This window comes from Canis lupus, chromosome 36 (assembly GCF_011100685.1).
Source record: "Canis lupus familiaris isolate Mischka breed German Shepherd chromosome 36, alternate assembly UU_Cfam_GSD_1.0, whole genome shotgun sequence".
NCBI classification, from domain to species: Eukaryota; Metazoa; Chordata; class Mammalia; order Carnivora; family Canidae; genus Canis; species Canis lupus.
The window spans coordinates 1,276,748-1,300,208 of record NC_049257.1 but is presented as its reverse complement, the minus strand read 5'-3'; the positions used below and the strand labels follow the sequence as shown (position 1 = coordinate 1,300,208).

The window sequence follows — 23,461 nt, the reverse complement described above, 5'->3', positions numbered from 1 at the left end:
CACCTCCAGGCCCCTGACTTTGATAATGTGGATGACCTGCAAAAGAGCTGGAATGCTTTGCCACAATGTCAGCCTGTAACATGACCAGTAAGTATCTGGAGAAGCTGAGGGAGGAGATCCAGGGGGATTGGAGGAGCTGCTTGTTGGGCTGCTGCCCTGTGCAGATCCACCGCAGTGACAGGCACAGTATAAGATGTGATGGTGCCTGACCTCACGCTCCTCTAAGTATGTGTCTAGCAGCTGATTCTAATCAGTCTTCAAATCCTATACAGACTTTGCATGTAGCCAACCCTAACATGGAAGTGTGCATGAAAGGGAAGAGCAGAAAACATAGCTCCAACGAAGCTAACAAAATACAGAGCCATCACAGCCTTTGTCAACTTGCTATCCAATAAATATCCCTCTTTTAATCATACTTAAGTGCCCTCAAAAATTCAATAACAAAATCATGATTCCATCTAACATAATGCAACTGTACTCATGAAACCAAAACATACCACCCTCTTTCCAAAAGAGGACACAAAGTTCTTTTATTCGTCTTGAGAGATGCTCATTCTTTTTCTTTTTCTTGCTGAAGCATGTTTCCCTTTGGTGTTGTAGAACTTAAATACCGACATGATGCTTCCTACTATTAATACATTAGATAGTAGAGAATAGTGGAGTAAGAAAAATGTGACTTACATATATGTATATATACACACACACACATGCACACACGCACCTATACACATCTATATGTGTGTGTATTTATATCAAAGTAAGGAAGAAATATTTATGACTGCCAATTCATTTCTTCAACCTGACACATGGTCATAACTGATATTTATGGTGATCTTCCATAATACCTTCTATATCCGCTATGGCCTCGGCAAGCACCTTAATGGATGATGATTCCTTGCCTAGTGGGTGACCTTATCTTCATTCCTGAAGGCCTGGGCCATTGGAATTGGGGCCTCTGTTGAGTCATTCTAATCACCACTGGCTTTAATGACAGGACATGGGAGTTCACAGAGGTACCCTAAAGGATCTCCTGAGTCTAGCCGTACTCCTTCTTACTCCTATAATATATTGGCAACCCAATTTTCTGTGATATTTAGGATCAATCTAACCTACAAGTACAACAAGTCCCTTTTGCCTATTGATTCCAATTCAATGATCCATTCTCTTATTCCCTGGTGGAAGAATTTCTCCCTTGTAATTTAAGACCTCCATATGAGCAGAGCCCAGTGTGGCAGAGAGAGGGAGCAACTACTATATCTCTGGGGTTCTAGACAGAGAGGCCAGTCCCATTCTCAGGTGGAGATGCAATCTCAGATTCATAAATCTTAACTATGGGAAAAACCTTACTATATATTAGTTATTCATTTAGAATATACACAGCATCCTGGAAAATACACACAAGGCATAGCAAACAAGCTGCTCCCATTACCGAATGTTCAAGGGCTAATCCACACAATAAACATGAACTCATTGCTGAACTTGCCGAAAATTTAGTTTCTTGGTCAGAAGTGATGAGATGGTGGAGTATCATGAAGGCAAATAAAGTATATTTTCAATCCAAGGATGGTGATTTGGGAAGTATTGCGGGAAGGGAGGCAAATCCACATCTAGAACTAGTGCCTGTTCCAGTGAAAATAGAGAGTACCGCCCCATCCATGACGATTTTTTTCGTTAAAAGTAATCAACCTGTGATTGGCAGAAGTTAACTGCCACTTAGGACCTAGTCTTGGAAGTGTCATAACTCACTTCGAGCATGCCTTATTAATTGAGACAGTCAAGAAGGCTCCCAAGTTTCAAAGGGAGGGAGATCTACATATTTACACACTCTACCTCGCGAAGGAGGCATAGCAGGGTTACGATGAATATGTTGCTTTGAAAGAAAAATATGTTGCACAGTTCCTGGAAAATATAATTGGCTATTCCTCTATAAACTTGTTTTTATCAAATACGTGGGTATTTGAAATCATTACAGAGTAATATTGACAGATAGTATTATTTTATGGCTACATAATATTCCATTATGTGATTATATTATAGCTTTTTCAACTGGCTCCTTATGATGAATATTTTGTTTTGTATAGAAAATAGGTTCTGCATACAAAAATAATTGTTATACAAATAATGCTGTAATGAATATCCTTGTTCAAAGGTTGCTCTTTTTTATTTTTATTTCTTGTGTGTCTTCAGAGTGAAAAGTATGCATTTGTAAATTGTCTATTTTTTTCTTTTTGATTCAGATTCACTGGGAAACAAAATATTCTATTCTTTTCTTGAGCACCTTTTATTCATAGATTCTTAGAGGGATGCATTTGTGGACTATAAATTAACATTATACAATAAAAACCAAATAATATCCCAGACATATTTTGAAATTATAGTACACATTACATAACAAAGAAGCAATCATTGGATAGACGATATATTAGAATATTCATTATGCAGTATTGTGTGGTTTGTACCTTGATGAGAAAGCAAATTAATCCTTCTAGCTGCTCAAACAAGTCCACAAAAAAAGAGAGTCTTTTTTTAAAAAAAACATTGATTTGTTAGGTGCCAGCATGAAATTTTTATGACTACATGGGATGCTGCAGAAAACAGTGATCCATGCTGTTTCAGATCTATTTAAAAGCAGAATTGAATTTTGATCCAACTAAGTCTGTGGGGATTTCCTATAACATCACACTACAGCTTTCTCTGTGAAAATGAAGATTTTTTTTTCTATGATTCAAGTAAAAAAATGGATTCAGTCTGTCAAATCTAAGTCCACATGTACCAATTTCATTAACCTTTTCATTGAAAAACACCGTATTTATGTGAGATAATTCAGCTCTAAGAATTGAAACTGATGATTTTCCCTTTTTTTTTCCCTTGGCATTCTTAGTCATGTTAAGGTGTGAAGTGTTCTAAGAAGTTCAAAATACCTGAAGTAGAATGTTCTTAAGCTGGTATAAAAGGATGCCGAAAAGAAATGTTTGACGGTGATGAAAATTCAGAAATTATTATGGAAGAAGAAATGGGATATTGGAAAAAGATGAGGCTTCAAGACATAGGAGACCGAATAAGCCACTCATGTAGGATCAGTGAGAATAAAGTAAGGACATATTTATTGTAGAAGCAGGATAGATAAGACTTAAAACAGGCACTAAACCAAAAGTTGAAATACCCAATTTTACACTCTATCAGCCTACAGTTAGGACATTTTCATTAAAAGGAAAAAAAAATTTTTTTTCATTAGGTAGAAAAGGGATGAAATCATGCCATGTGGGTTTACAACTTACCACCTTCCTGGCCCCCTTTTATTTTCTCAGTCACCTCCTATTCAGATTTCTCTTTCCATGTCTTCTCCTTACATGGTCCCCGGGTTTTGTTGACAGTTTTCTCAGTTTTTCAGTCTACATTAATGTTTTAGAAACTTCCTTGAATGTTACTTATAGTAATAAATATATTTTATATTATGACCCAGAACATAAACAAGTAAGTTTTAAGAAACAATACTTTCTTCCATTACGTTCAATACACCCTCACATTTTGTATTCTACACAATCCTAACTACTCAATTTCTATGTCACCAAAAAAAGAATTCTGTTTTCCACCCACTAAGTGGATATTGAACATTGCACAATGCCTTAAAGTACTTGCTGTACACTAATGATTTCCAAATCTAAAACTCCAACCTGGATCTCATTCTTGAAGTCTAGACCTGCATTTACATGTGTTTATTAGGTAACTTTCTATAAATGTCCTACATGTATCCTGAATTCAACTATCAAATTAAAACTTTCTCTGTTCTATTTTCCAACTTAATGAATGGAAGCAACATCCACTTCGTTACTGAAAATGGAAATTTGGGAGTTGTGCTAGATGGAGAAAAGAAATCATTAATCAATGTTTTTTGACAGCAAGGATCAGAAATCTTGGCTCAAACTGATTTAAACAATAAGGATATTTATTGGATCATTGAGGTTGGCTTAATTCTGGCTTACACTTAGGAGCAAGAAACTTCTTTCCTCAAAGCCCACAGAAAAACTCCCCTGGTATCTCATTGACATGAACTGACATGCTCATTTTTAAACTAACCACTATGTTTGGGGAAGCATCAAGTGCTGATTGGCTTCATAAACCAATCCCTTTGCAAAGATAGATTGGATAACCTATCATGAATATCCTCTGAAGTTCCCTTATGTGATCAACTTTTCTCGAAGAACATGAATTATATCCCAGAGGAGTGGCTGTCTGAGGGAAAATTAAAGTTCTGGAATGAAGAGAGAATGGGGAAACGGTTTCTAGTTAGTCAAACAATAATAGCATTTTCACATGACAAATGCATCCTATCTCTCCTCTCCTGCCAAGCAACTATGTTTAATCCATCACTTTTCTAGAACATGCTCAAATAGCCCTCCAATCACTCTGAACTGAGCATTTCTGGCAACACTTTAAATTCATCGGAGTTATCACTGTGTTGTACGGTATTTGCTAGCCCTGCTCTGAATTTTTCCTTCTACTTCGTCCCCACCCCCATCACCTATTAAGTCATACAATTCCGTTTCCGACACAACCCACAAATCACTCCTAAGTCACAGTTCTATTTCAAGGTCTAATCCTTTCAAGCCTAAACTATTGCAAAAGTCTCAATTTCTCAACTCATCCCTTTTGATTTTAAAGAGGTATTTCTGAAATGCAAATACAACCATGTCACTAGCATGCTGATAATCCTTCAGTGATTGCCCGTTGCCAAATTTTTATCAGGCATGCTGAGCTGTCCATGACCTGACCTCTTATTTCTTATTTCTGTTTGCCCCATATAAGCCCTATGCTCCTGTCATTGGAAATCTCATACAATTCCTTAAATTGTATCATCAAAATTCATCTTTATGCATCACATATATTACTTCCTCTGCTCAGATAGTTCTCCCTCCTTACCTACTAACTTTTTCTCACTGAGACATCCCAGGGTTCCCCATGATATATGCCTTGCTGTAACACATTAATAAACCTAATTTTGTTTGACAGTGGGTATGTTTCTCATTGTCTTTAGGCACTGTGCTTCATCAGTATACAGCAATGCTTCATGGCATAGTCTGGCAACAAAAAAAGCATCACCTGTCTTAAAGACTGAGGTATAGCAACATCTCAGCATACATTTAACCTAAAATCTAGTGCGAAGAGCTCTAACAGGAGATTTAGGGAAAATGATGAGAATGTAGAAAAGATTACTTTTGGCAAAAATCCTGTATATGAATGCTCACCAAGCAAATCAAAGACTTTATCAGAACCCCTTTCCTAGCAAAGAGAAGCTGTTACACATTGTTACCAAATGTTTGGCCCTTAAAGGAAGGAATTTCATCTCATTGCACTTCCAATTCCCCATCTCTTAATTAATGTATCTCTTTGATCCACAGACAGAATAAGAAATGAAAGGGACAGCTCTCTTCATCTTACCACATTCCCAGAGAGACTTCCCCACTGCAGTGATGCTGTAGTGTTTCCTGTTTCAGTCTGACTGGCCTGTTTATTAATGGACTCCTGTCCATGTGGAATTTGGAATCACATAAGGTGAGAGTCAGGTGGAGTAGAAAGCCTGAAAATAACATTGCCTAGAAATCTTAAGATTTCTTAGAGGAAGTCTGATTGATGATCATCAGTATTTGTAAACAGGAGATGGATAATGGAGGAAAGTATCACAGAGCTAATGTGTGGGCATAAGGCAAGATGTATGTTTTGGGGAAGAAAATGGGGTGTGGGGAGAGAAGCGCAAGGCATGCATCAGGTATAGAGTGTGGGTAAGAATGACAATAACTAAAGACGACTTAAGTTTCTCCATGACTTCCTTAACACTCTTGGGGGTTTTGGGGGGGGGTGGGTTGTTTGTTTTTTAAAAATTTATTTATTTATCTATTTGAGAGAGAGAGAGAGCAGGGCAAAGGGAGAGAGAGAATCTCCAGAAGACTTACTCCCCTCTGAGAGCAGAGCCTGATGCAGGGGCTCCATCTCAGGACCCTGAGATCATGACCTGAGCCAAAATCGAGAGTCACATGCTTAACTGACTGAGCACCCAAGTGCCCCCTCGACACTCTTGTTTTTGTGGGTGAGCTTTAAAGGAAGAGACCAACTTCAAGTGTTATAGGCCGGAAGGTGTCTCTCCCAAAAGATATATTGGAATTCCTCCAGTACTTTAGAGTGTGGTCTCATTTGAAATAAGGTCTTTCAGGTGTGAGACAAATGAGGTCATTATCGTAGGCCCCCTAATCCCATCCGACTGGTCTATGAAAGGGGAAATTTAAAAGCAGAGACAGACAGGCACAGAGAAGACAATATGGGAGAAGATGCTCAGGTAACCTGAGTGATGTTTCCGTGTAAGTCAAGGAACACCAAGGATTGCCAGCAAACACCAGAACCAGAAGATGCAAGGAAAGATTCTCCCCTAGAGCCTTCAGAGGGACCTGGCCCCGCTGATGCCTTGATTCCAGACTCTAGTGTCCAGAATAGTGAGAGAATACATTTCTGTTGTTTAAGCCACTCAGTTTTTGGTACTTTGTTAGAGCAGCTCTAGGAAATGAATGCCCAGAGAAAGCGTCCTGAAGACAGATTGAAAGAGAATGGCAGTCTTGGAAGCCAACAGGGTTAGGTCAGCTCCAACAGGGCAGGAACCCTTACAGAAAGCTCCGCTGCTCTTCCCACCCCTGCTCTGTTTATAGAAAACGGCAGGAGTACCTTGAAGCTTTATTTTCTGAAGTTTCGAAGAGGATGGAATTCAGATCACCCAACTTTAAGCTCCAAACTTATTCTATGAAATCGAGGGGACCACAGAAGGATGGTGTTAGCCTGGTTCCAAACTTATAAGATACCTGTTGTTGTTTTTTTAAGATTTTATTTATTTATTTGAGAGAGTGACAGTGCACACACAAGTCAGGGGAGCAGCAGGTAGAGGCAGAGGGAGAAGCGGGCTCTCTGCTGAGCATGGAGCCCAATGCGAGGCTCCATTCCAGGACCCAGGATCATGACCTGAGCCTAAGGCAGATGCTTAACCAACTGAGCCACCCAGGGGCCCCTCTGTTGTTGCTGTTGTTTTTTATTTTTTTAATTTTTTTTAAGATTTTACCTATTTATTCATGAGAGACACAGAAAGAGAGACACAGAAAGAGAGAGAGACAGAGAGACACAGAAAGAGAGAGAGACAGAGACACAGGCAGAGGGAGAAGCAGGCTCCATGCAGGGAGCCTGATGCAGGACTTGATCCCGGGACCCCAGGATCACACTGTGGGCGGAAGGCAGGTGCTAAACCTCTAAGCCACCCAGGGATCCCTGTTGTTTTTTAACTAGAACTCTCTACACACTTACACAGACACACAGGTACACACTAACTGATGAATGATTTTGAAAGGATTTTCTTCAATAGAATTTAAGAATGGTTTTATAATCTAGGATTATGTGCATTGACTTTAGGCCTACGTTTTATAACTATTAGAAATTTTTATTTTAAATCTTTACTAGAAAAACCCATCATGAAAACACTTGCTTTGGCCTCTGAATGACTACCTCTGAGATTTTATCCTTGCTATCATAAAGCTACTTTTGTTTCGAGCACTGACTCAGTACCACATCTTTCCCAAAGACAATATACTAAATGACATTATATTACTGTAATATTGCATATACTCCATTCTACTAGACAAAATTATGAAGTTATATTCTCAGATGACACATGAAGGGAGGAAAAGGTGACAATAATGTTGATGTCTTTTCATAATATCATTATTTAACTATCTTACTGATATGCTCCTAGAAAGTAGAAACTGGGTCTATTAAAATCACTCACAAAGTACTTAGATTTAGTCCTCAGAAGATAGGTGCTTAAAAATAATTTCAGTGATTGGTATTAATAATAAAATAATAATAATTTTCATATTATTATTTATGTTGTTCATAGAACACATAATTTAAAATGATTTAAGTGATGAGTATTAATTAATATTCATATTACTCTTGTTAATCATATTATTCCTGATATTATTTGATAATTTAAGTCATGAAGCTATTCACTCAATTTAACCAAATATAAAGTGATTTACTTTTTCTTTTCCAATGTAAATTTCATCCTTGCTTTGATCTAATTATAACCCTTGTCTGTCATTGCTATGACTTATTTCTAGTTTTGTCTTGACTTTAGAAAGACTTTCTCATTGGGTGCTATAGGTTTGGGGAATCTATTTTATGGGAGGCAGAATTATAATGGCCTCCTTTACAAAAAGTCATACAGAAGTAAAGGTTTTGGTTACAAAGAGATGGAATTACAGTTCATAATCACTATACTCAGCTGCTTTTTAATAAGCACATTTTTATACTTCAAGCCATTACATTTTAAAAGTAACTAATATAGCCTATAACATATTTTTATTTTTATAAAAGCTTAAAAAATAATCTCAATTGAGAGAAATTGTATTATTAAGCCTCATTTATTTTCTTGTTTTTGTTTGTTTGCTTGCTTTACTAAAACACCAAACATTGAAGAAAAAAGTCACAGTCATTTAGTTTAAACCCTAGGTACATTAAAGGTGTGTACAAATTTTACTTTATTTATAATATGGTCTATTGTACATGCTCTTTTTCTTTGGTGTGTTGGAAATAAGAGTAGATAGAAATAACTAGTTTCTTTCGTATACCCTCTTAACTCATGTACAATTGAATGCTTTGCATAGGTTACAGTCTTGTAAGAAATATATGATATGCATTTCATCATTTACATCGTATAAATAAGGAAACAGGCTCAGCTAGTTTATGTAGTTGATTAGCTAGCATAATCCTATTTGCATGTGCCTAAAACCCAACCTAAACCAGTTTAAGGATGAAAGGGAGTTATTGATGCATTAGTCAAACAAAAGAAAGGATGAGATTGGTTAGTGATGCTTGGGTCTATGACCCTAAACTCCTTAAACTCTCTCTTTTTCATTATCCTCTACTCTTTCTTTGTCGTTTCTTTCAACTCATTCCTTTGTGAGACTGGAACATAGGCTCTTTTAATTGATTCTTAGAGAAAATGAAAATATTTCTTAATAGTTCCAAAGAGAATGCTTATTTAAAAAAAAACCTAATTGGCTTAGCTTCTATCACAAGTCCATTTCTGAAATAATCACTAGAGTTAGGGACAAAGAGTTCCATTGACTTGTTCTAGATCATGTGCTCATTCCTGTGGTCTGGGTTTGTGACCTCTTATCAGAAGAAGGTATGAGGTAGGGGTGATGGTAGTGGTCAGCCCATGAAAGCAATGTTTCCAAGATACTTTCCCAATGCTGTGATTGTCGATTTACTTGTCATCTATCAACTTCAATGCTATCTTTTCTAACACAGAATGTTATTGTAAAATACATTTGCTATAATTATGGAGGTTTTAGGTTTAAAAGGAATCAAACTATATTTTTTTAAACATTTCTTTTTTTTTTAATTTATTTTTTATTGGTGTTCAATTTACTAACATACAGAATAACCCCCAGTGCCTGTCACCCATTCACTCCCACCCCCCGCCCTCCTCCCCTTCTACCACCCCTAGTTCGTTTCCCAGAGTTAGCAGTCTTTACGTTCTGTCTCCCTTTCTGATATTTCCCACACATTTCTTCTCCCTTCCCTTATATTCCCTTTCACTATTATTTATATTCCCCAAATGAGAACATATAATGTTTGTCCTTCTCCGAACTATATTTTGAAGGAATATCGCAGACATTCTCTTTTGACTGTACAGCTTTGACCTGGAGGGGACACTTCTTATTTTGAAGCAATAAAATAAATAGTAGTTATAATAGGCAGGAAGTCACAAATAAGTGAATATCACAGTGAATGTGTGAGCATTTTTCTCTACCTATCTCATCACGACCTTAATATTCAAGCTACAATTTCATCACAGAGCGTTAGTCAGAAACTAGGTTTACCTAATTACATTAGCTCAAGAACATTAGCTCAAGAACATTAATTTGAGAATGATTTTTTTAAAGATTTATTTATTTAGAGAGAGAGAGAGATGTGAGTTGGATGGGGGAGGGACAGAGGGAGAGAGAGGGAGAGAGAGGATTTCAAGCAGACTCCCCACCGAGTGCAGATCACGACATGGGGCTTGATCTCAGGACCCCCGAGATCATGACCTGAGCCAAAATCAAGAGTCAGGTGACCAACTGACTGAGACATCAAAGCGCCCTGAGACTGATTTTTTAGCCATATTCTCCAACCATGGAATACTAGCATATAAGCATAAGGATTCATGTTAATATACCCTTCCTGTTTTCAGCGCATTTGGGTTAGCAGATCATAATTCTTATAAGCTATGCATGTTATTTTAATGAGGGAAATATTTCTTCTCACAGAGATTTATAAGAATTTCAATTAAAAAAAAAAATCTCGGGCAGCCCTGGTGGCTCAGCGGTTTAGTGCTGCCTTTAGCCCAGGGCCTGATCCTGGGGACCTGGGATCAAGTCCCACATCAGGCTCCCTGCATTAGGCCTGCTTCTACCTCTGACTGTGTCTCTGCGTCTCTCTCTCTCTCACTGCATCTCTCATGAATAAATAAATAAAATCTTTAAAAAAAAAATCTCTCACTTTTCTCTTCAACTCCTTCTCTTAATCCTAACTTCCATTGCTTCAGATCTTAGCAGATCTCCAGGGTGCCAAAAGATATAATCCTTTTAATTGTGTATTTGGTTGGCATGTAAGTGGAGGGAGCTGGCTGGGAAAAAGGAGGGAAAATCTGATTGAAACATTCTGCCTGAGTGGAGAATAAAGAATGAAGAGAACTCTTCTGCTTTGCTGGGTCCCTTACCCTCTTTGAAGCTTATGACTTGATGAGTCCATTTGAATTTAGCTGTTAAAAAAGTGTAAATAGGTGTTTTTTGCCTGTCTTTAATTTTTGGATAATGACATTAGATAGCTATGTATGCAATAGTTCTTTGATGGTTAATTGTAATACACACTATAAGTCCACACACACACACACACACACACACACCACTGTGATCACTTACTTGCACAAAGGGTTCTTAAACTAAGCTTCCTAGCAAAATTCAGAGTATAAGTCAATTAATTTATCTTTTTGAAGAATCCAACATTTGACCAAAAGGAATAGTTTCAGAATCACAAACTATACCTATAGCCAAATGTTTCTTAGTGACTTTCTCTGTAAATAGATTAAAAATTAAAAAAAGAATTAGAAAATATTCCAAAAAGTTATTGCGGGAAAAATAAATGGTTCTAATTTTCAGTTCTTGATAATAATGATATTTTTAAGTTCAAGGCTATAGGCAACTTCATTTCATAAAGTCAGAACTAATTTACATAATGACTCCTGCATAGGCACATGTACCATTAACTTGAACTTTGCTATAATTCTATCTTTTGAAAAACAAAGCAGCAATAACTCCAGTAGCATTGGAAATCTTTTGAAAATATTTATCTGTTGAACCCAGAATCAGGGATCAGTAGAGCTTATCATAAAGAGTTTTGTGTTTCAGTATGGTAGCTACTGAGGAACAGCTAAAAATGTTTGCATTCTGGGTCTCTGCAAATCTAAGTTGTTTCTTTTCAGAGAAGCTGATCTGAAGAGCTTCTTACATAAAGTTCCTAAATTCCGGCCTGTATCTGCCTCAGGGTGCTCTAGTTTAAATTCTGTTCCACTGATTGTGGGGCCACAGGGATAAACACAGGGCTTTTAGCTGCTTATTGTGCAAAACAGAAACCAGTTTCCCCCACAGGGTGGAGGGATAAGATAAACACAAAATGCCTGGACATTTCTTATCTATCAAAATCATCCTTTGTGTCAGCTCTCCTTCTAGATGGAAGAATCAACAATAAACATGCCAGGCACAGCATAAACCTGCCCCGTGTACCTTATATTTTGTTCAAGAAGCATTTACCTGGATCATCGCTAACCCTCCTGCGCACTCTTTGAGGTATGCTCTCGGTGGTCTTGTTGGCTGATGGCAACCAGCATGTTCGCCAGCTTCTCAAATATGTGGCCAAGGTGAGGTGGTAACATAAGTCACCTGGTTTCAAAATCGGTAGTCTTCCTACTACACTCTAATTATAGGGTTAAAAGGTCAGGACTGGCCTCCATGGTTATTATCTAAGCAAGAATAGCTCTTCTGGTACTTGGCTGGTATTGAAATAGATTTGGCGGGGCGGGGGGAGGGCAGGGGGGGCAGGGGGCATCTGAGTGGCTCAGTGAGTTAAGCATCTGCCTTCCGCTCTGCTGGGGTCATGATCCCCAGGTCCTGGGATCCAGCCCCATATTGGGCTCCCTGCTCAGCGGGGGGTCTGCTTCTGCCTCTCTCTCTGCCCCTTCCCCTCTGTTCATGCTCTTGCTCTGGCTTTCTCTCTCTCAAATAAATAAATAGATAAACTCTTTAAAGATTTTATGTATTTATTTGACACAGAAAGAGAGCACAGAAGCAGGGGGAGTGGCCGACAGAGGGAGAGGCTTAAGCAGAGAGCATGGAGTTGGGAGTTGAAGATGGGGCTAGATCCCAGCACCCCGGGGTCATGACCTGAGCCCAAAACAAGAGTCAGACACTTAACCATCTGAGCCACCCAGGCACCTCAATAAATAAAATCTTTTAAGAAAAGAAGAAAGAAATAGATTTCTGTCAAGTACAAGCAAGTGTCATTAGGTCCTCAGAGTCTGCCCGCTGTAATGTAGCTCACATGAGACTGTACCTTCCACCTCTTGCCACAGTGACGTAGTGGTTAGAGCCTCCCGGATCTGCCCATTGCAGATGGAAGAGGACAGAATGTCATAGTGCAGAGGAGACACCACTTCAGACCTGAGAAACATAAGAGAGAGAAGCCCATCTACTCGCTCATCTTCAGGGACTTGTGAACATAAATTTGACCCTAATAAAGGGCGGAGCAGGGAAAACTTAATTTTAAGTATTTTTTGAATTTGAAATTTAGAAATTTGTACTATGTGTTTTCTTTAAATGTATAAACAAACACTTTTAGGAATGTCTAAATGGTATGCATGTGGTTTTCAGAAATAAAGCTTAGAAATTACAATAGATTTGTACAAATACTGTTAGTCTGTGATAATAAACTTTTTTTTTTTTTATTTCAGGGGTTGATCACATGTCTAGCTGCCTTGTCATCCTAACATTCCATTATCCTATCACATAATATCATGCTTCTATTAGAGGAAAAGTGCTCATCTGGGTCATATCAAATTTAATTACTCTAATACTCATATAATTATGGAGTTGTCTCAAGTTCCAAATGCATCCATTATCTTAAAAATTAATAGTTTTGCAATGAAGAAAGACAGTGTAATCCTTTTAGTAGGAGGACATTTAAAAAGTAAAGGGGAGGTTAAAATATCAACACAAAAATAACAAGAAAAATCTTAAAGCCCTTCTCTCTCTGCCTCCCCCTTGACTTCTGCATATAGGAATACAGCACACCAATGGGAGAAAAGATGAAAATTAATTTGGCAGCCAACAAATAATTTTTGGATGCCTAGTACATGTTGGGCATTGTCCTAGACACATGCAACATATCACAATGATATTGAGATCCCTGCTCTTTGGTACCTTCAATTGGTGAATGCTTGGTAGGGGTGGGAGTTGGAGAGAAAGAGGTAATAAGGAAGCATTTAAAATAATAATGAAGTAAAAATAATAATAATAATAATGAAGTAAATTAGATAATATGTTAGCAGGTGATAAATGCTTTGGAACAAAACAGTGAAGTAGGGATATGGATTGGTTCATCTGGCCAGAGAGGGGAGGTAGGCTACAGTATTAAAACAGGTAGAAGGGGATCCCACTGAGAATGTGAGTTGTGATTGAGGTGAGGAATTTAGCATGTGGATATATCAGAACCACTATTACTGGGACCCCCTGGGTGGCTCAGTGGTTTAGTGCCGGCCTTCAGCCCAGGGCATGATCCTGGGGTCCCGGGACTGAGTCCCGCATCAGGCTCCTGAATGGAGCCTACTTCTCCCTCTGCCTGTGTCTCTGACTCTCTCTCTCTGTGTCTCTCATGAATAAATAAATAAAATCTTCAAAAAACAAAAAAGAACAACTATTACTGGCAGAGGTTCTAAACCAAGAGCATGCCTGGCGTGTTCAAAGAAATAGCAAGCAAGGACAGTGACTGGGATGAAGCTAACTAAGGAGAAGCATTGTAGGAAAGGAGGCCAGAGACTCAATAAGGAGGTCAGATCATGAAGTGCATTTTAGGCTCTTGGGAGGCACAGCCTTTTGCTCTGTGTAAAACAGGAAGCCACTGGAGGGTTTTGAGCAGAGGAGAGACATATTGGGTAATATTTTAGAGCATCATTCTGGTTGTCTGTTGAGAATAGACTAGAGGACACAAGGGTACAACCAATTGCAAGAGTACTGCAGTACATTCAATGATGACCCCGACCAGTGTGAGGTAGTGAAGGTGTAAAGAAGGGATCAGACTTGGGAAATACTGTGAAGTGAATCAGTATGATTTTCTAATTGAGAAGGAGATGTCAAGGACACCAATATCTTTGGACTGAACCACTGGAGAATGGAGTTGCCACCAACTGAGATGGAAAAATCTCTTTGGATTGAATGTATTTGTAGGGTAAAGTAGGGAGTTCAGTCTCATACACATAAAGTTTGGGATGGGTAGTAGTCATCCAGTGTTGAGTAGATAGTCCGATTTGAAAGAGTTTGGACCTGGGGAGAGACTTTTGGTAGTGAGCAGCACATAGCAGATCCTGAAATCCATAGTTCTAGAAGAGATCCCCAAGGATGTGAGTGCAAATAAGAGACAATGACCAAGGCTTGCACTCTCGAGCACTCCAATAACAAGGTAGGAGGAAAGAGGAAAGCTGCCAGGGCAGGAGCTGCAAGCCCTGGTACCACTCATCTTTTTGAAGGCCACCTTCAATTGTTTAGACAGTCTTGAGCTCTTAGTCTCTGCCTTAAATAAGCCATCACGTGGTCTACAATGAGTGTTTGCTGCACCACACTCACATGTCTCATTAGCAGAGAAAATTGTGAACAGATGTTTGCATGTTTATCTAGGTTTCCACTCCACAAAATTGGTGAAGACATTTGTCAGCAGAAATTCAGTCAACTCTCTATCTGCCAACTCTTTCTGATAGTAGAGGCTGAGGTTGGTAATTAATATCCTCTGTCATGTGGAAAAAAATAATTGTCACAAAAGAGGGAGTTAGCAGAGACCAGTAAATAGGTCTTCCACTGAGGAAGTGGGAATGTGTAGTTGTTGAGCAGAAGAGTCCACATTTTGTTTCTACCTGGTGCTGAAGAGAAGCAAAACAGGGTAAGGAACAGGACTACCAAGCCTGAGGCGGGTGGAGCTGCTTTACTCAACGAACCTGGGGAGCCCTGGAAGTGCAAGGCTGTACTGCGGGCTGAGAGTGAGAGAACACAACACGGCAGAAAGTAAGTAGGTGTAATAGGGAGTCCCACCTGGTTCCAGAAAGCCAAGAAGGGGCGTGGTGCCTGTAAGACACAATGTTTAGTGGGGCGCCTCGGTCGGTTGAGAGTCCAGCGACCCACTGCTGATTCTCATGGGTGGTGGGATGGAGCCCAGCGGGGCTCTGCGCTAGGCCAAGCAGAAGCCTGCTGGAGTTCCGCTCCCTCTGCCCCTCCCTTTGCTGTCTCTCTTTCTCTCTCTGGAATAAATAAATAAATCTTAAAAAAAAAAAAAAAAAAGGTACAAAGTCTAGAGAACATCCTTTACTCTTACAGTCATAGAAAAAATTTTCAGAAAACCAATGAGATATTCATGATGTTTGCAAATAATGAGCTTCTGAACTATGCAAACAATACTTTAGGTATGTTTTCTTCAGGACAAAATAAAATATGAAAAGAATGTTAGAATACTCCCATTCTCCTCTGTTCTCTCTCTCCTCTTTCCTTTTTCTCCCCCTCTTCCTTCTTTCTTTTAATTTAGCAGATGAAATGATATATGATTTTCTCCCTTGGGTCTATGGTTAGAATTGAAGGGCTGATCCTGGGGGATCACTGTCCCTGGAGTGGGTAGTCTCCTCCACCCTCCGCCCTAACCCTGACAGACTTTATTCCAGGCCTCCAGTATCAGAGGAAGGAACTGGCCAGGACTCACAGCCTTCTGAGAAATAGCTTTCATCATATAATATGAAACATTTTAGCTTTTCTGTTTCAAGTCACTTTTATAAAACAGAAAGAGAAAAAAATATCAGTTTCAAAGACTTTTAGAACAAAAATAAATAAAATGATAAATTCTTAAAATCATTCACAGTTTAATGTTTCTATTTTTTTTATATTTTTGCTATCAAAATTGTACTAGGATCACAACGTTTTCTTACTGCTAAGAAATATCCATAGGCACTTAATCATTTATTTAAATTACCTACAAAATGGAGCACAAGCATAGAATACTGAACTCATTTATCTGTTTAAGATGCTAACAATTTTTTTTTAAAAAAAGACAACATATAGGGATCCCTGGGTGGCGCAGCGGTTTGGCGCCTGCCTTTGGCCCAGGGCGTGATCCTGGAGACCCGGGATCGAATCCCACATCGGGTCCCGGTGCATGGAGCCTGCTTCTCCCTCTGCCTGTGTCTCTGCGCCTTTCTCTCTCTGTGACTATCATAAATAAATAAAAATTAAAAAAAAAAAAAAGACAACATATAGCAAGGAAAACTAAACTGGCATTTTTTTAATTCTACAAGAACATATAAATATCTAAATTTATAGCAAAAGAACAATTGTACCATTTAGTAATGCTTACGGTTTTTAAAATGTGTAATTCTTTATGCACAAGCTACTTTTAAAAATGTTAACTGTGTGCCAAGCATATATCTAAAACATTTTTGAAATTATTTTGCTTTAGCTGTGGCTACACTCAACGGAAAAAAAAAAAAAGAAAAATTGTATAATCAAGTTCTCTTTTTTCATTTGTGCTATTTTTAGCAGAAAGTACAACTGAAACCAAGCAGCAGCTTACGTTCATTTTTACACCAAATTAAATGCATTATGGAAATTTCATTTTTTAAACCATTATAGATTTGGCCTTCATCATCTAATGTTCCATTCTCAAATTCATTAAAAACTAAATATTAAGTGATTTGTTCTCCCTCGCTAAAAACGAAAACAAAATAATTTTATATAATGATGGTATTGGTTTACATACCAATAAAGATCACATAAAGAGTGATCTTTAGCTTAAAATATGGTTAACAGGGACGCCTGGGTGGCTCAGCGGTTTAGTGCCTGCCTTTGGCCCAGGGTGTGATCCTGGAGTCTCGAGATCAAGTCCCGCATCGGGCTCCCTGGATGGAGCCTGCTTCTCCCTCTGCCTGTGTCTCTGCCTCTCTCTCTCTCCCTCTATGTCTATCATGTATAAATGAAATATTTAAAAATATATATATGGTTAACAAAAGAGCTGCCCTGTGTCACTAGTGTTTCAAAGAGATTTTTTGAACACATACAATGGAAATTGCCTTTAGAATTCACTGAACAATATGAAATAAACGTTGGACACAAATGTACACCAACTATCTAAACTGCATTGCTAGTGTTCATTCAACACCGCAGATTCCTTCAGTAGCCGACACTCCATAGCAGTTGAGCATGCTGCAGTCACCGCGGAGTGCTCACGGGACCTCCGGAGAGTGCTGACCTTGCCTAGTCATGCTTAGACATGTTGGGGAAGAAGAAACAAGTGGTGGGTCGTGGCCGAATCCTGAAACACGCACACATTGCCTTCAGACTTAATTGAATGTTTGCTGTTCAACTGAATTGGAAATTTATTCAAGGTTTGCAGATATCTTCTCTGCAGAAAGACAGCTTGTGGATGATGACACATCCATTGGGATCTTGAATTTCTTGAATTCTTCATATTTGTTAAATTAGCATGCTTTAGGATCTGAATGCGTGGAAGTCTTGCCTCCTCTGATACTAGACTGAACATGTACAAATAAGATGCAAATCAAATGTTCGTGACCACATATGATCATCATTTCTCAAGTGGCAAAAAATGATGCAGGTGGGCAGCCAACATTCTAAGGTTTACTGAACCAATTCATACCATTCTTAACTCACCACCAAAAACAAAACAAAACAAAACAAACAAACAACAACAAAAAAAACAAAAGTAAGGTCATTCCTGCTGTTTTATAGCAGTAGTTCTTTCTTTCTTTCTCTCTTTGCTTCCCCCCCCCCCGCCCCCACCGCCCTTTTTATTTATCAGGCTCTTTCTAAGAACCATGGCAAAAGCGAATTTATGGGTTGTGTTTACTACTCTAGAAAGCTCCATGGGGAGGCCTCGAAATCTGCGCTGATTACCCTGCAGTCTTCAAACCTGCATAGCCTAGAATCTCTGCAATGTTCACAGCAATAGATGGTCTAATGCTCTGTGTGAGCTGTAGACCAATCATTTTTAACTGGAACATAATTCTATGGAAAATAGAAGCAAGGGGAGGGAATGCTCCGTTAGTTACTGCTTAAGAGGCTTTGCTTTCCTGAAACCTGTTTTACCCAATAATTCCAAGATGTTCTGTAATCTCGCTGTTTCCTGTTAATTTCTTTTTTTGCTACAGATCTTTATCTCCTGTGGTATTATTTGGTAGGACTAATCATTTAAATATGAGAGGTAGTGGGAAGAGACATATCTCTAAAGAATCAATGTATTTATCACAAAATGTTTGATGAAGACATTTTTCTCATTATTGTACCCTTTTACTTTATTTTTGAATACTTTTTAATTGAAGACAATATTAGGTTATATTAACAATGAGGCGTCCTGGCAACACTGCTTATAGTTCTCTTATCCCCAGGCAAGCCGTATTACAGATCTGGACGTCAGTCTTCTTGGCTGTAAATGAAGAAGCTAGGGTCATCTGCAAATTCCGCTCAGTTACTATGCTTGTGTTCTGTTCATAGGCTTGCACTTAGAAAACAAATTAGTAGTAGCTCCTATGAAACCACGAAAATACATATGATTTTTAAGAAGACGATACATCCCCATCCTAACAGTGAAAATCTCGCTCCTTCAGGTAGGCATTGAATACAACCAAAAAATAAAAATTTTGTCCTAATTAAGCAACTTACATAATATAGCAGCATGTTTATAAAATGTCGTATTTCACTTCCATAAGGCAGGCTATTTTACCACAAAATATAGTCCATATAGTCCATAATTTAATGTAAAGAATATTAGGAAGAAAATCATCATTTGGAGACAAAGTTATGCAAATCTTGTCTAAATATATTACTAGATTTTAAAATTTAAAATGCTGTGCAAAAAAAAAAAAGATATACAGTAGCACTTAGCAACTTTAACACACATTTTTCAGTTCATTAATTCAAGAAATATTTAAAGAATACTTACTTTGTGCCCAGAACTAAATTAGATGCTGGGGATACCACAGTGAATAAAACTGGCAAAGCCTGGCCTTTATGGGGCTTTCGTTCTAGGGGGTGTGATGAGAGCGCTGGAGAGGCCTCACCGGTGGAGGGTGACAGGCCACCTACAGGTGATGGGCAAGGCTGGAGGGAGAAGGGTTCCCTTCCCCAGGACACATACTGGACAGAAGCTAAGGCAAGTGAGGTGAGGGAAGTCTGGGCAGGGGGAGCAAGACAAGAAGAAACTGCCTGGAAGCCAGAGGGGGGCAAGCAAGGGGTGGCGCTGGGGAGGGAGGCTGGCTGGCTCTGCGAGTGTGGCCTGGTGCCCACGGGCCCCAGGAGCGAGGCCGCGCTCACAGGCCTTGAGGCCCTGTGGGGACCAGGCTAGAGACACAGGGCGGTCTCTGGAGGCTGTTGTCACCTAAAGACTGTTGGAGGCAAGGGTGGAGAAATCAGGGACCCCAATCATAAGCGTGTTGCAGTTTCAAGAGTTAGAGGCGGTGGCACCCAGTGGGTGCGGTGGGAAGTTGCTGGTTTCTGGTTATGTTTCAGATGTAGAATCAAGGGAATTTGCTGATGGATTAGATGAAAGTTGAAAGAAAAACAGAGGAATCAAAAGTGAATTGAGGTTTTTGATCTCAACATCTGGAAAGATGGACCTGGCCTCAACTGCTGTGGGGAAAACATCAGGGAGGGACGTTTGATATCATTTGAAATATTTGTTAGTCTAGCTCCACACGTAAGATGAGTGGCTTGTGAATCCAATCGATATGTTTAACGTTCTCTACTGAACACAAGAGGTATTTTTGCTTAAATTGGATGTGATTCATTGTTTTTTGGGTTTTGGTGTTTTATATTTTATGCCTTTTTTTGGGGGGGGGTTGTTTATTAAACACTCTAATACAATGTGTTTAAACCATCTGAGGGTTCTTTGAAATCTTCTCTGGCATGAAACTTACACAGTTTTAATTTTTCCTATATTGTTGCTTTGACAGTAATGGACTTTCAAATATAGAAAATGCTGCTGAAAATGTGTCAAATTCAGTTTGCACAGAGCAGCTATAATTTTAAAAATTTGTCATTGACCATTTTGTAGATAACGTAAGCATTTTCTTTGACAAAATCACAATAAGTGGAACAGATAGTATAAAAGAGTTCTTGAGTGTTGGGGCTTTTCAAGTTTAAGAAAGAATGCTGTGCAGGGACATTTTACTGTAGTTTAGTCATGACTAGGAAGACAAGAGAGCAAAATGGAAAATGTGATTGTTAAGTCAAGCCTCGTTGTCTTGTGAGGCCACTATCAATTTAAGGCAGTGGTTCACTGGTCCTTGGGCATCATAGCTTCCTGTGAAGTTTGCTGGAAGCTACAGATTCGTTTCTCAAAACAATATGCCCCAACATTCTAACTTTTGTTTAAAATTTTAGGAGATTCCAAGAATCCCAGACAACTTGAGGTGAGGGGTGTGTACACTTGAAAGAGTAAACCTGAAATGCTTCAGGCTGTAGCAATCTTCTTTAGAGTTGTACCAATATACAGCCAATAGAGGAAGGAATGCTAGCTGGGGAAATCATGTTACATTTTAGTGACCTTCAGGAAGTGTCGTCCCTTTCATTATAAAACTGTGTGTGTGTGTGTGTGTGACAGAAACAGACAGAAACAGAGGCAGAGAGACAAAAAAAAAAAGAGTTTGTGTGTAGCCATACTGATGAAAACTTTCTCTCAGAGATTTTTAAGAAAAGATGAGGGCCAAAGATGTAGTATCTTCTGCTCCAGAGGATGCTTCTTCCATTTCCCCCTAAATTTCTTTCCGTAGCCTAGTGCACTTATAATGAATGAGTCACATATGTTGAGCAACTTTAGGGGCATTTTAAATGGTGTCAGATCCTAAAACTTACTAGCACAAATCTCAGATAAATTTTCCTTCCTTTTCACATCTTCTGCTCATGTATTTTGAACACAAAGGGTTTTAAGATGGAAAAAGAACATGTGAAGCTGTCTATTATTGTCTCCCTCAAACTATAGTTTATGGCAAATGATTTTAAGCAGTTTAATTAAAAGTTTAATGGATGTGTATAGAGCTCATTCCCCCAGTGAAAACTTTAGATACTATTGCATGGCAGTGAAATTCTGATAGTAGTGCATTATTTTTTAAAACATAAAATTAAAATGGTAATAGTGGTCCAACTAGAATCTTCGAATGCAAAATAATTAAAAATTATGGCCAATCTTCTACGCTTCACCTACAATTCTGTACAGCATAAGAGACAAAGTCACTCTCTAGAGTGAAGAGAAGAAAGTCCATATGGGTCCATGGTTAAGAATTGAGTTTCCATTAGCAACTCTGGGACCATGATGATTGTTATGCTCAACCTATGTTAGGAGTGATTGCAACCAAAACAGTATCTTTTAAAATGATTTATTTTTTTTCAGTGTAGTTTTATCTTGCTCCCCTCAATGCCTACCTAGTTTCCTCTGATTTCATGTACTTGAAGTTGAACTTTCAAACTCTCCTCCATTTACTCTGTGATGCTTTTATATAGACCCTTTGAGAAGTCAATATCCAATTTAATTTTTCTCTACAAAATTGAAACCTATCTTGTACAATGAATTCACTGCTTAGAAATAATTCAACATGTGGCCTTGTTATTAACATAGAAATTCAACATGTTTCCATGAAGGTCCATTAGAAACAGAGTGAGTTTTTCAAACATTTGATGATATATCATAATTAAAATATTTCATAAGGCATTTACATTGTCTCTCTATCAATCACTATGACAAGAAAAAAATTAAAATAAGCCCCTGACTGATCTTATGAGATGAGGGCAATAGAGGTTATTTTTTTTTAAAGCAAACACAATTTATTTTTCAAGTTCTTCTGGTGTTTGATAACAGTTTGCTGTTATTTATATATTGTATGTGCTTCTTTTGATCAGATACAAATTTTAGTAGGGAAATAAGCAAACATTCCTAAAAATGAATTATAAACAACTGTATTTTAGAATACTAAAAGGATTTTAAAACTTTCAATTCATCAAAGTTAATATCTTTCCCTAATTGAGATAATGGAAAAACAAAAGTGTAGACACTTTCATGGCTTTGGGGAAACGATCTTCACGCCCCCAAGGTCATGTTCCTTAGCAGCCACTGTTGGGATCTGCTTCCACTACAGTCCTGCATGGTAGGCACCATTTTGTCTTCTTCAGAAGGTTCATCGAGGCATTGGTTACTGTTAACATGTCTCAAGGTGAGTCTCTGTAAAAGATAACCAATAATCAGTGCAACCTATTTTCATATTTAACTTCGCTAGTTCATCAGATTAAGTCTCTTTTTAAAAAAATCCTTTATAATTTTTTTAGTATAAACACAGGGATATGTTTGTAAAACGAATAGTGCAAGAGGCTCTTAATTATTATACAAGTTTCACTGTTAGGATTTCATCAATTTCTAATGCACCTTTATCTGCAGATGGTTAAAGAAATTGGCTGACATTCCTCATGCATTGCCAAGAATTCAGGCTCCTTTGTAAAAAGCCCATTTGTGAGCTCTGAGTTCACTTGAGGGCTGCAAATATTAACATGCTTTCACAAAAGCTTAGTTTTCTTAGGCATGTGTTAATTCAGTAACCATTTGGTAAACATGCAAAGAGATGTCACAGCTGTGACCCAAATGAACAAAACCGCTAGAGATGTTCCCATTTCAAAATACTAAACACGCCATAGTATCTGTGTCTATGAGATATTCAGTGTAGACAAATGATTATCATAGCAACAAAGACCTGTTACTTGATAGTATGATTATCATATTTTGATTTTCACTTTTAAGCATCTTTAAAAATATCAATATCAAATATATAAAATATATTTTATATCAAATATAAAATATCAAATATAAAAAAGATGTTATGGTCATGTGTTTTAAAATATCATATATGTATCTTACTTTCGGCATAATAATGATATTCATTAATAAGCACACTCTCAGTACCAAATTCAGATAAACATTTTAAGTCCACATGTTTTATACATGTTAATTTATGCACACAAATTATATATATTTCTGCTCAGTTTCACAGGCAATGCCTAGAATTTTTTTTAAAAGATTG

At 38.2% G+C, this 23,461-nt stretch overlaps 1 protein-coding gene across 1 annotated transcript in view; it reads right to left on the bottom strand.

Annotated features, from left to right (window-relative positions):
* Window positions 1-18,667: 18,667 nt before the first annotated feature.
* The window catches only part of GALNT13 (polypeptide N-acetylgalactosaminyltransferase 13), a 576,595-nt gene continuing 571,801 nt past the window's right edge, over window positions 18,668-23,461 (bottom strand). Inside the window, exon 13 of the mRNA XM_038584528.1 lies at window positions 18,668-22,611. Within this exon, the coding sequence (XP_038440456.1) occupies window positions 22,471-22,611 (141 nt within the window). The 3' untranslated portion in view covers window positions 18,668-22,470. The remainder of the gene's footprint in view (window positions 22,612-23,461) is intronic.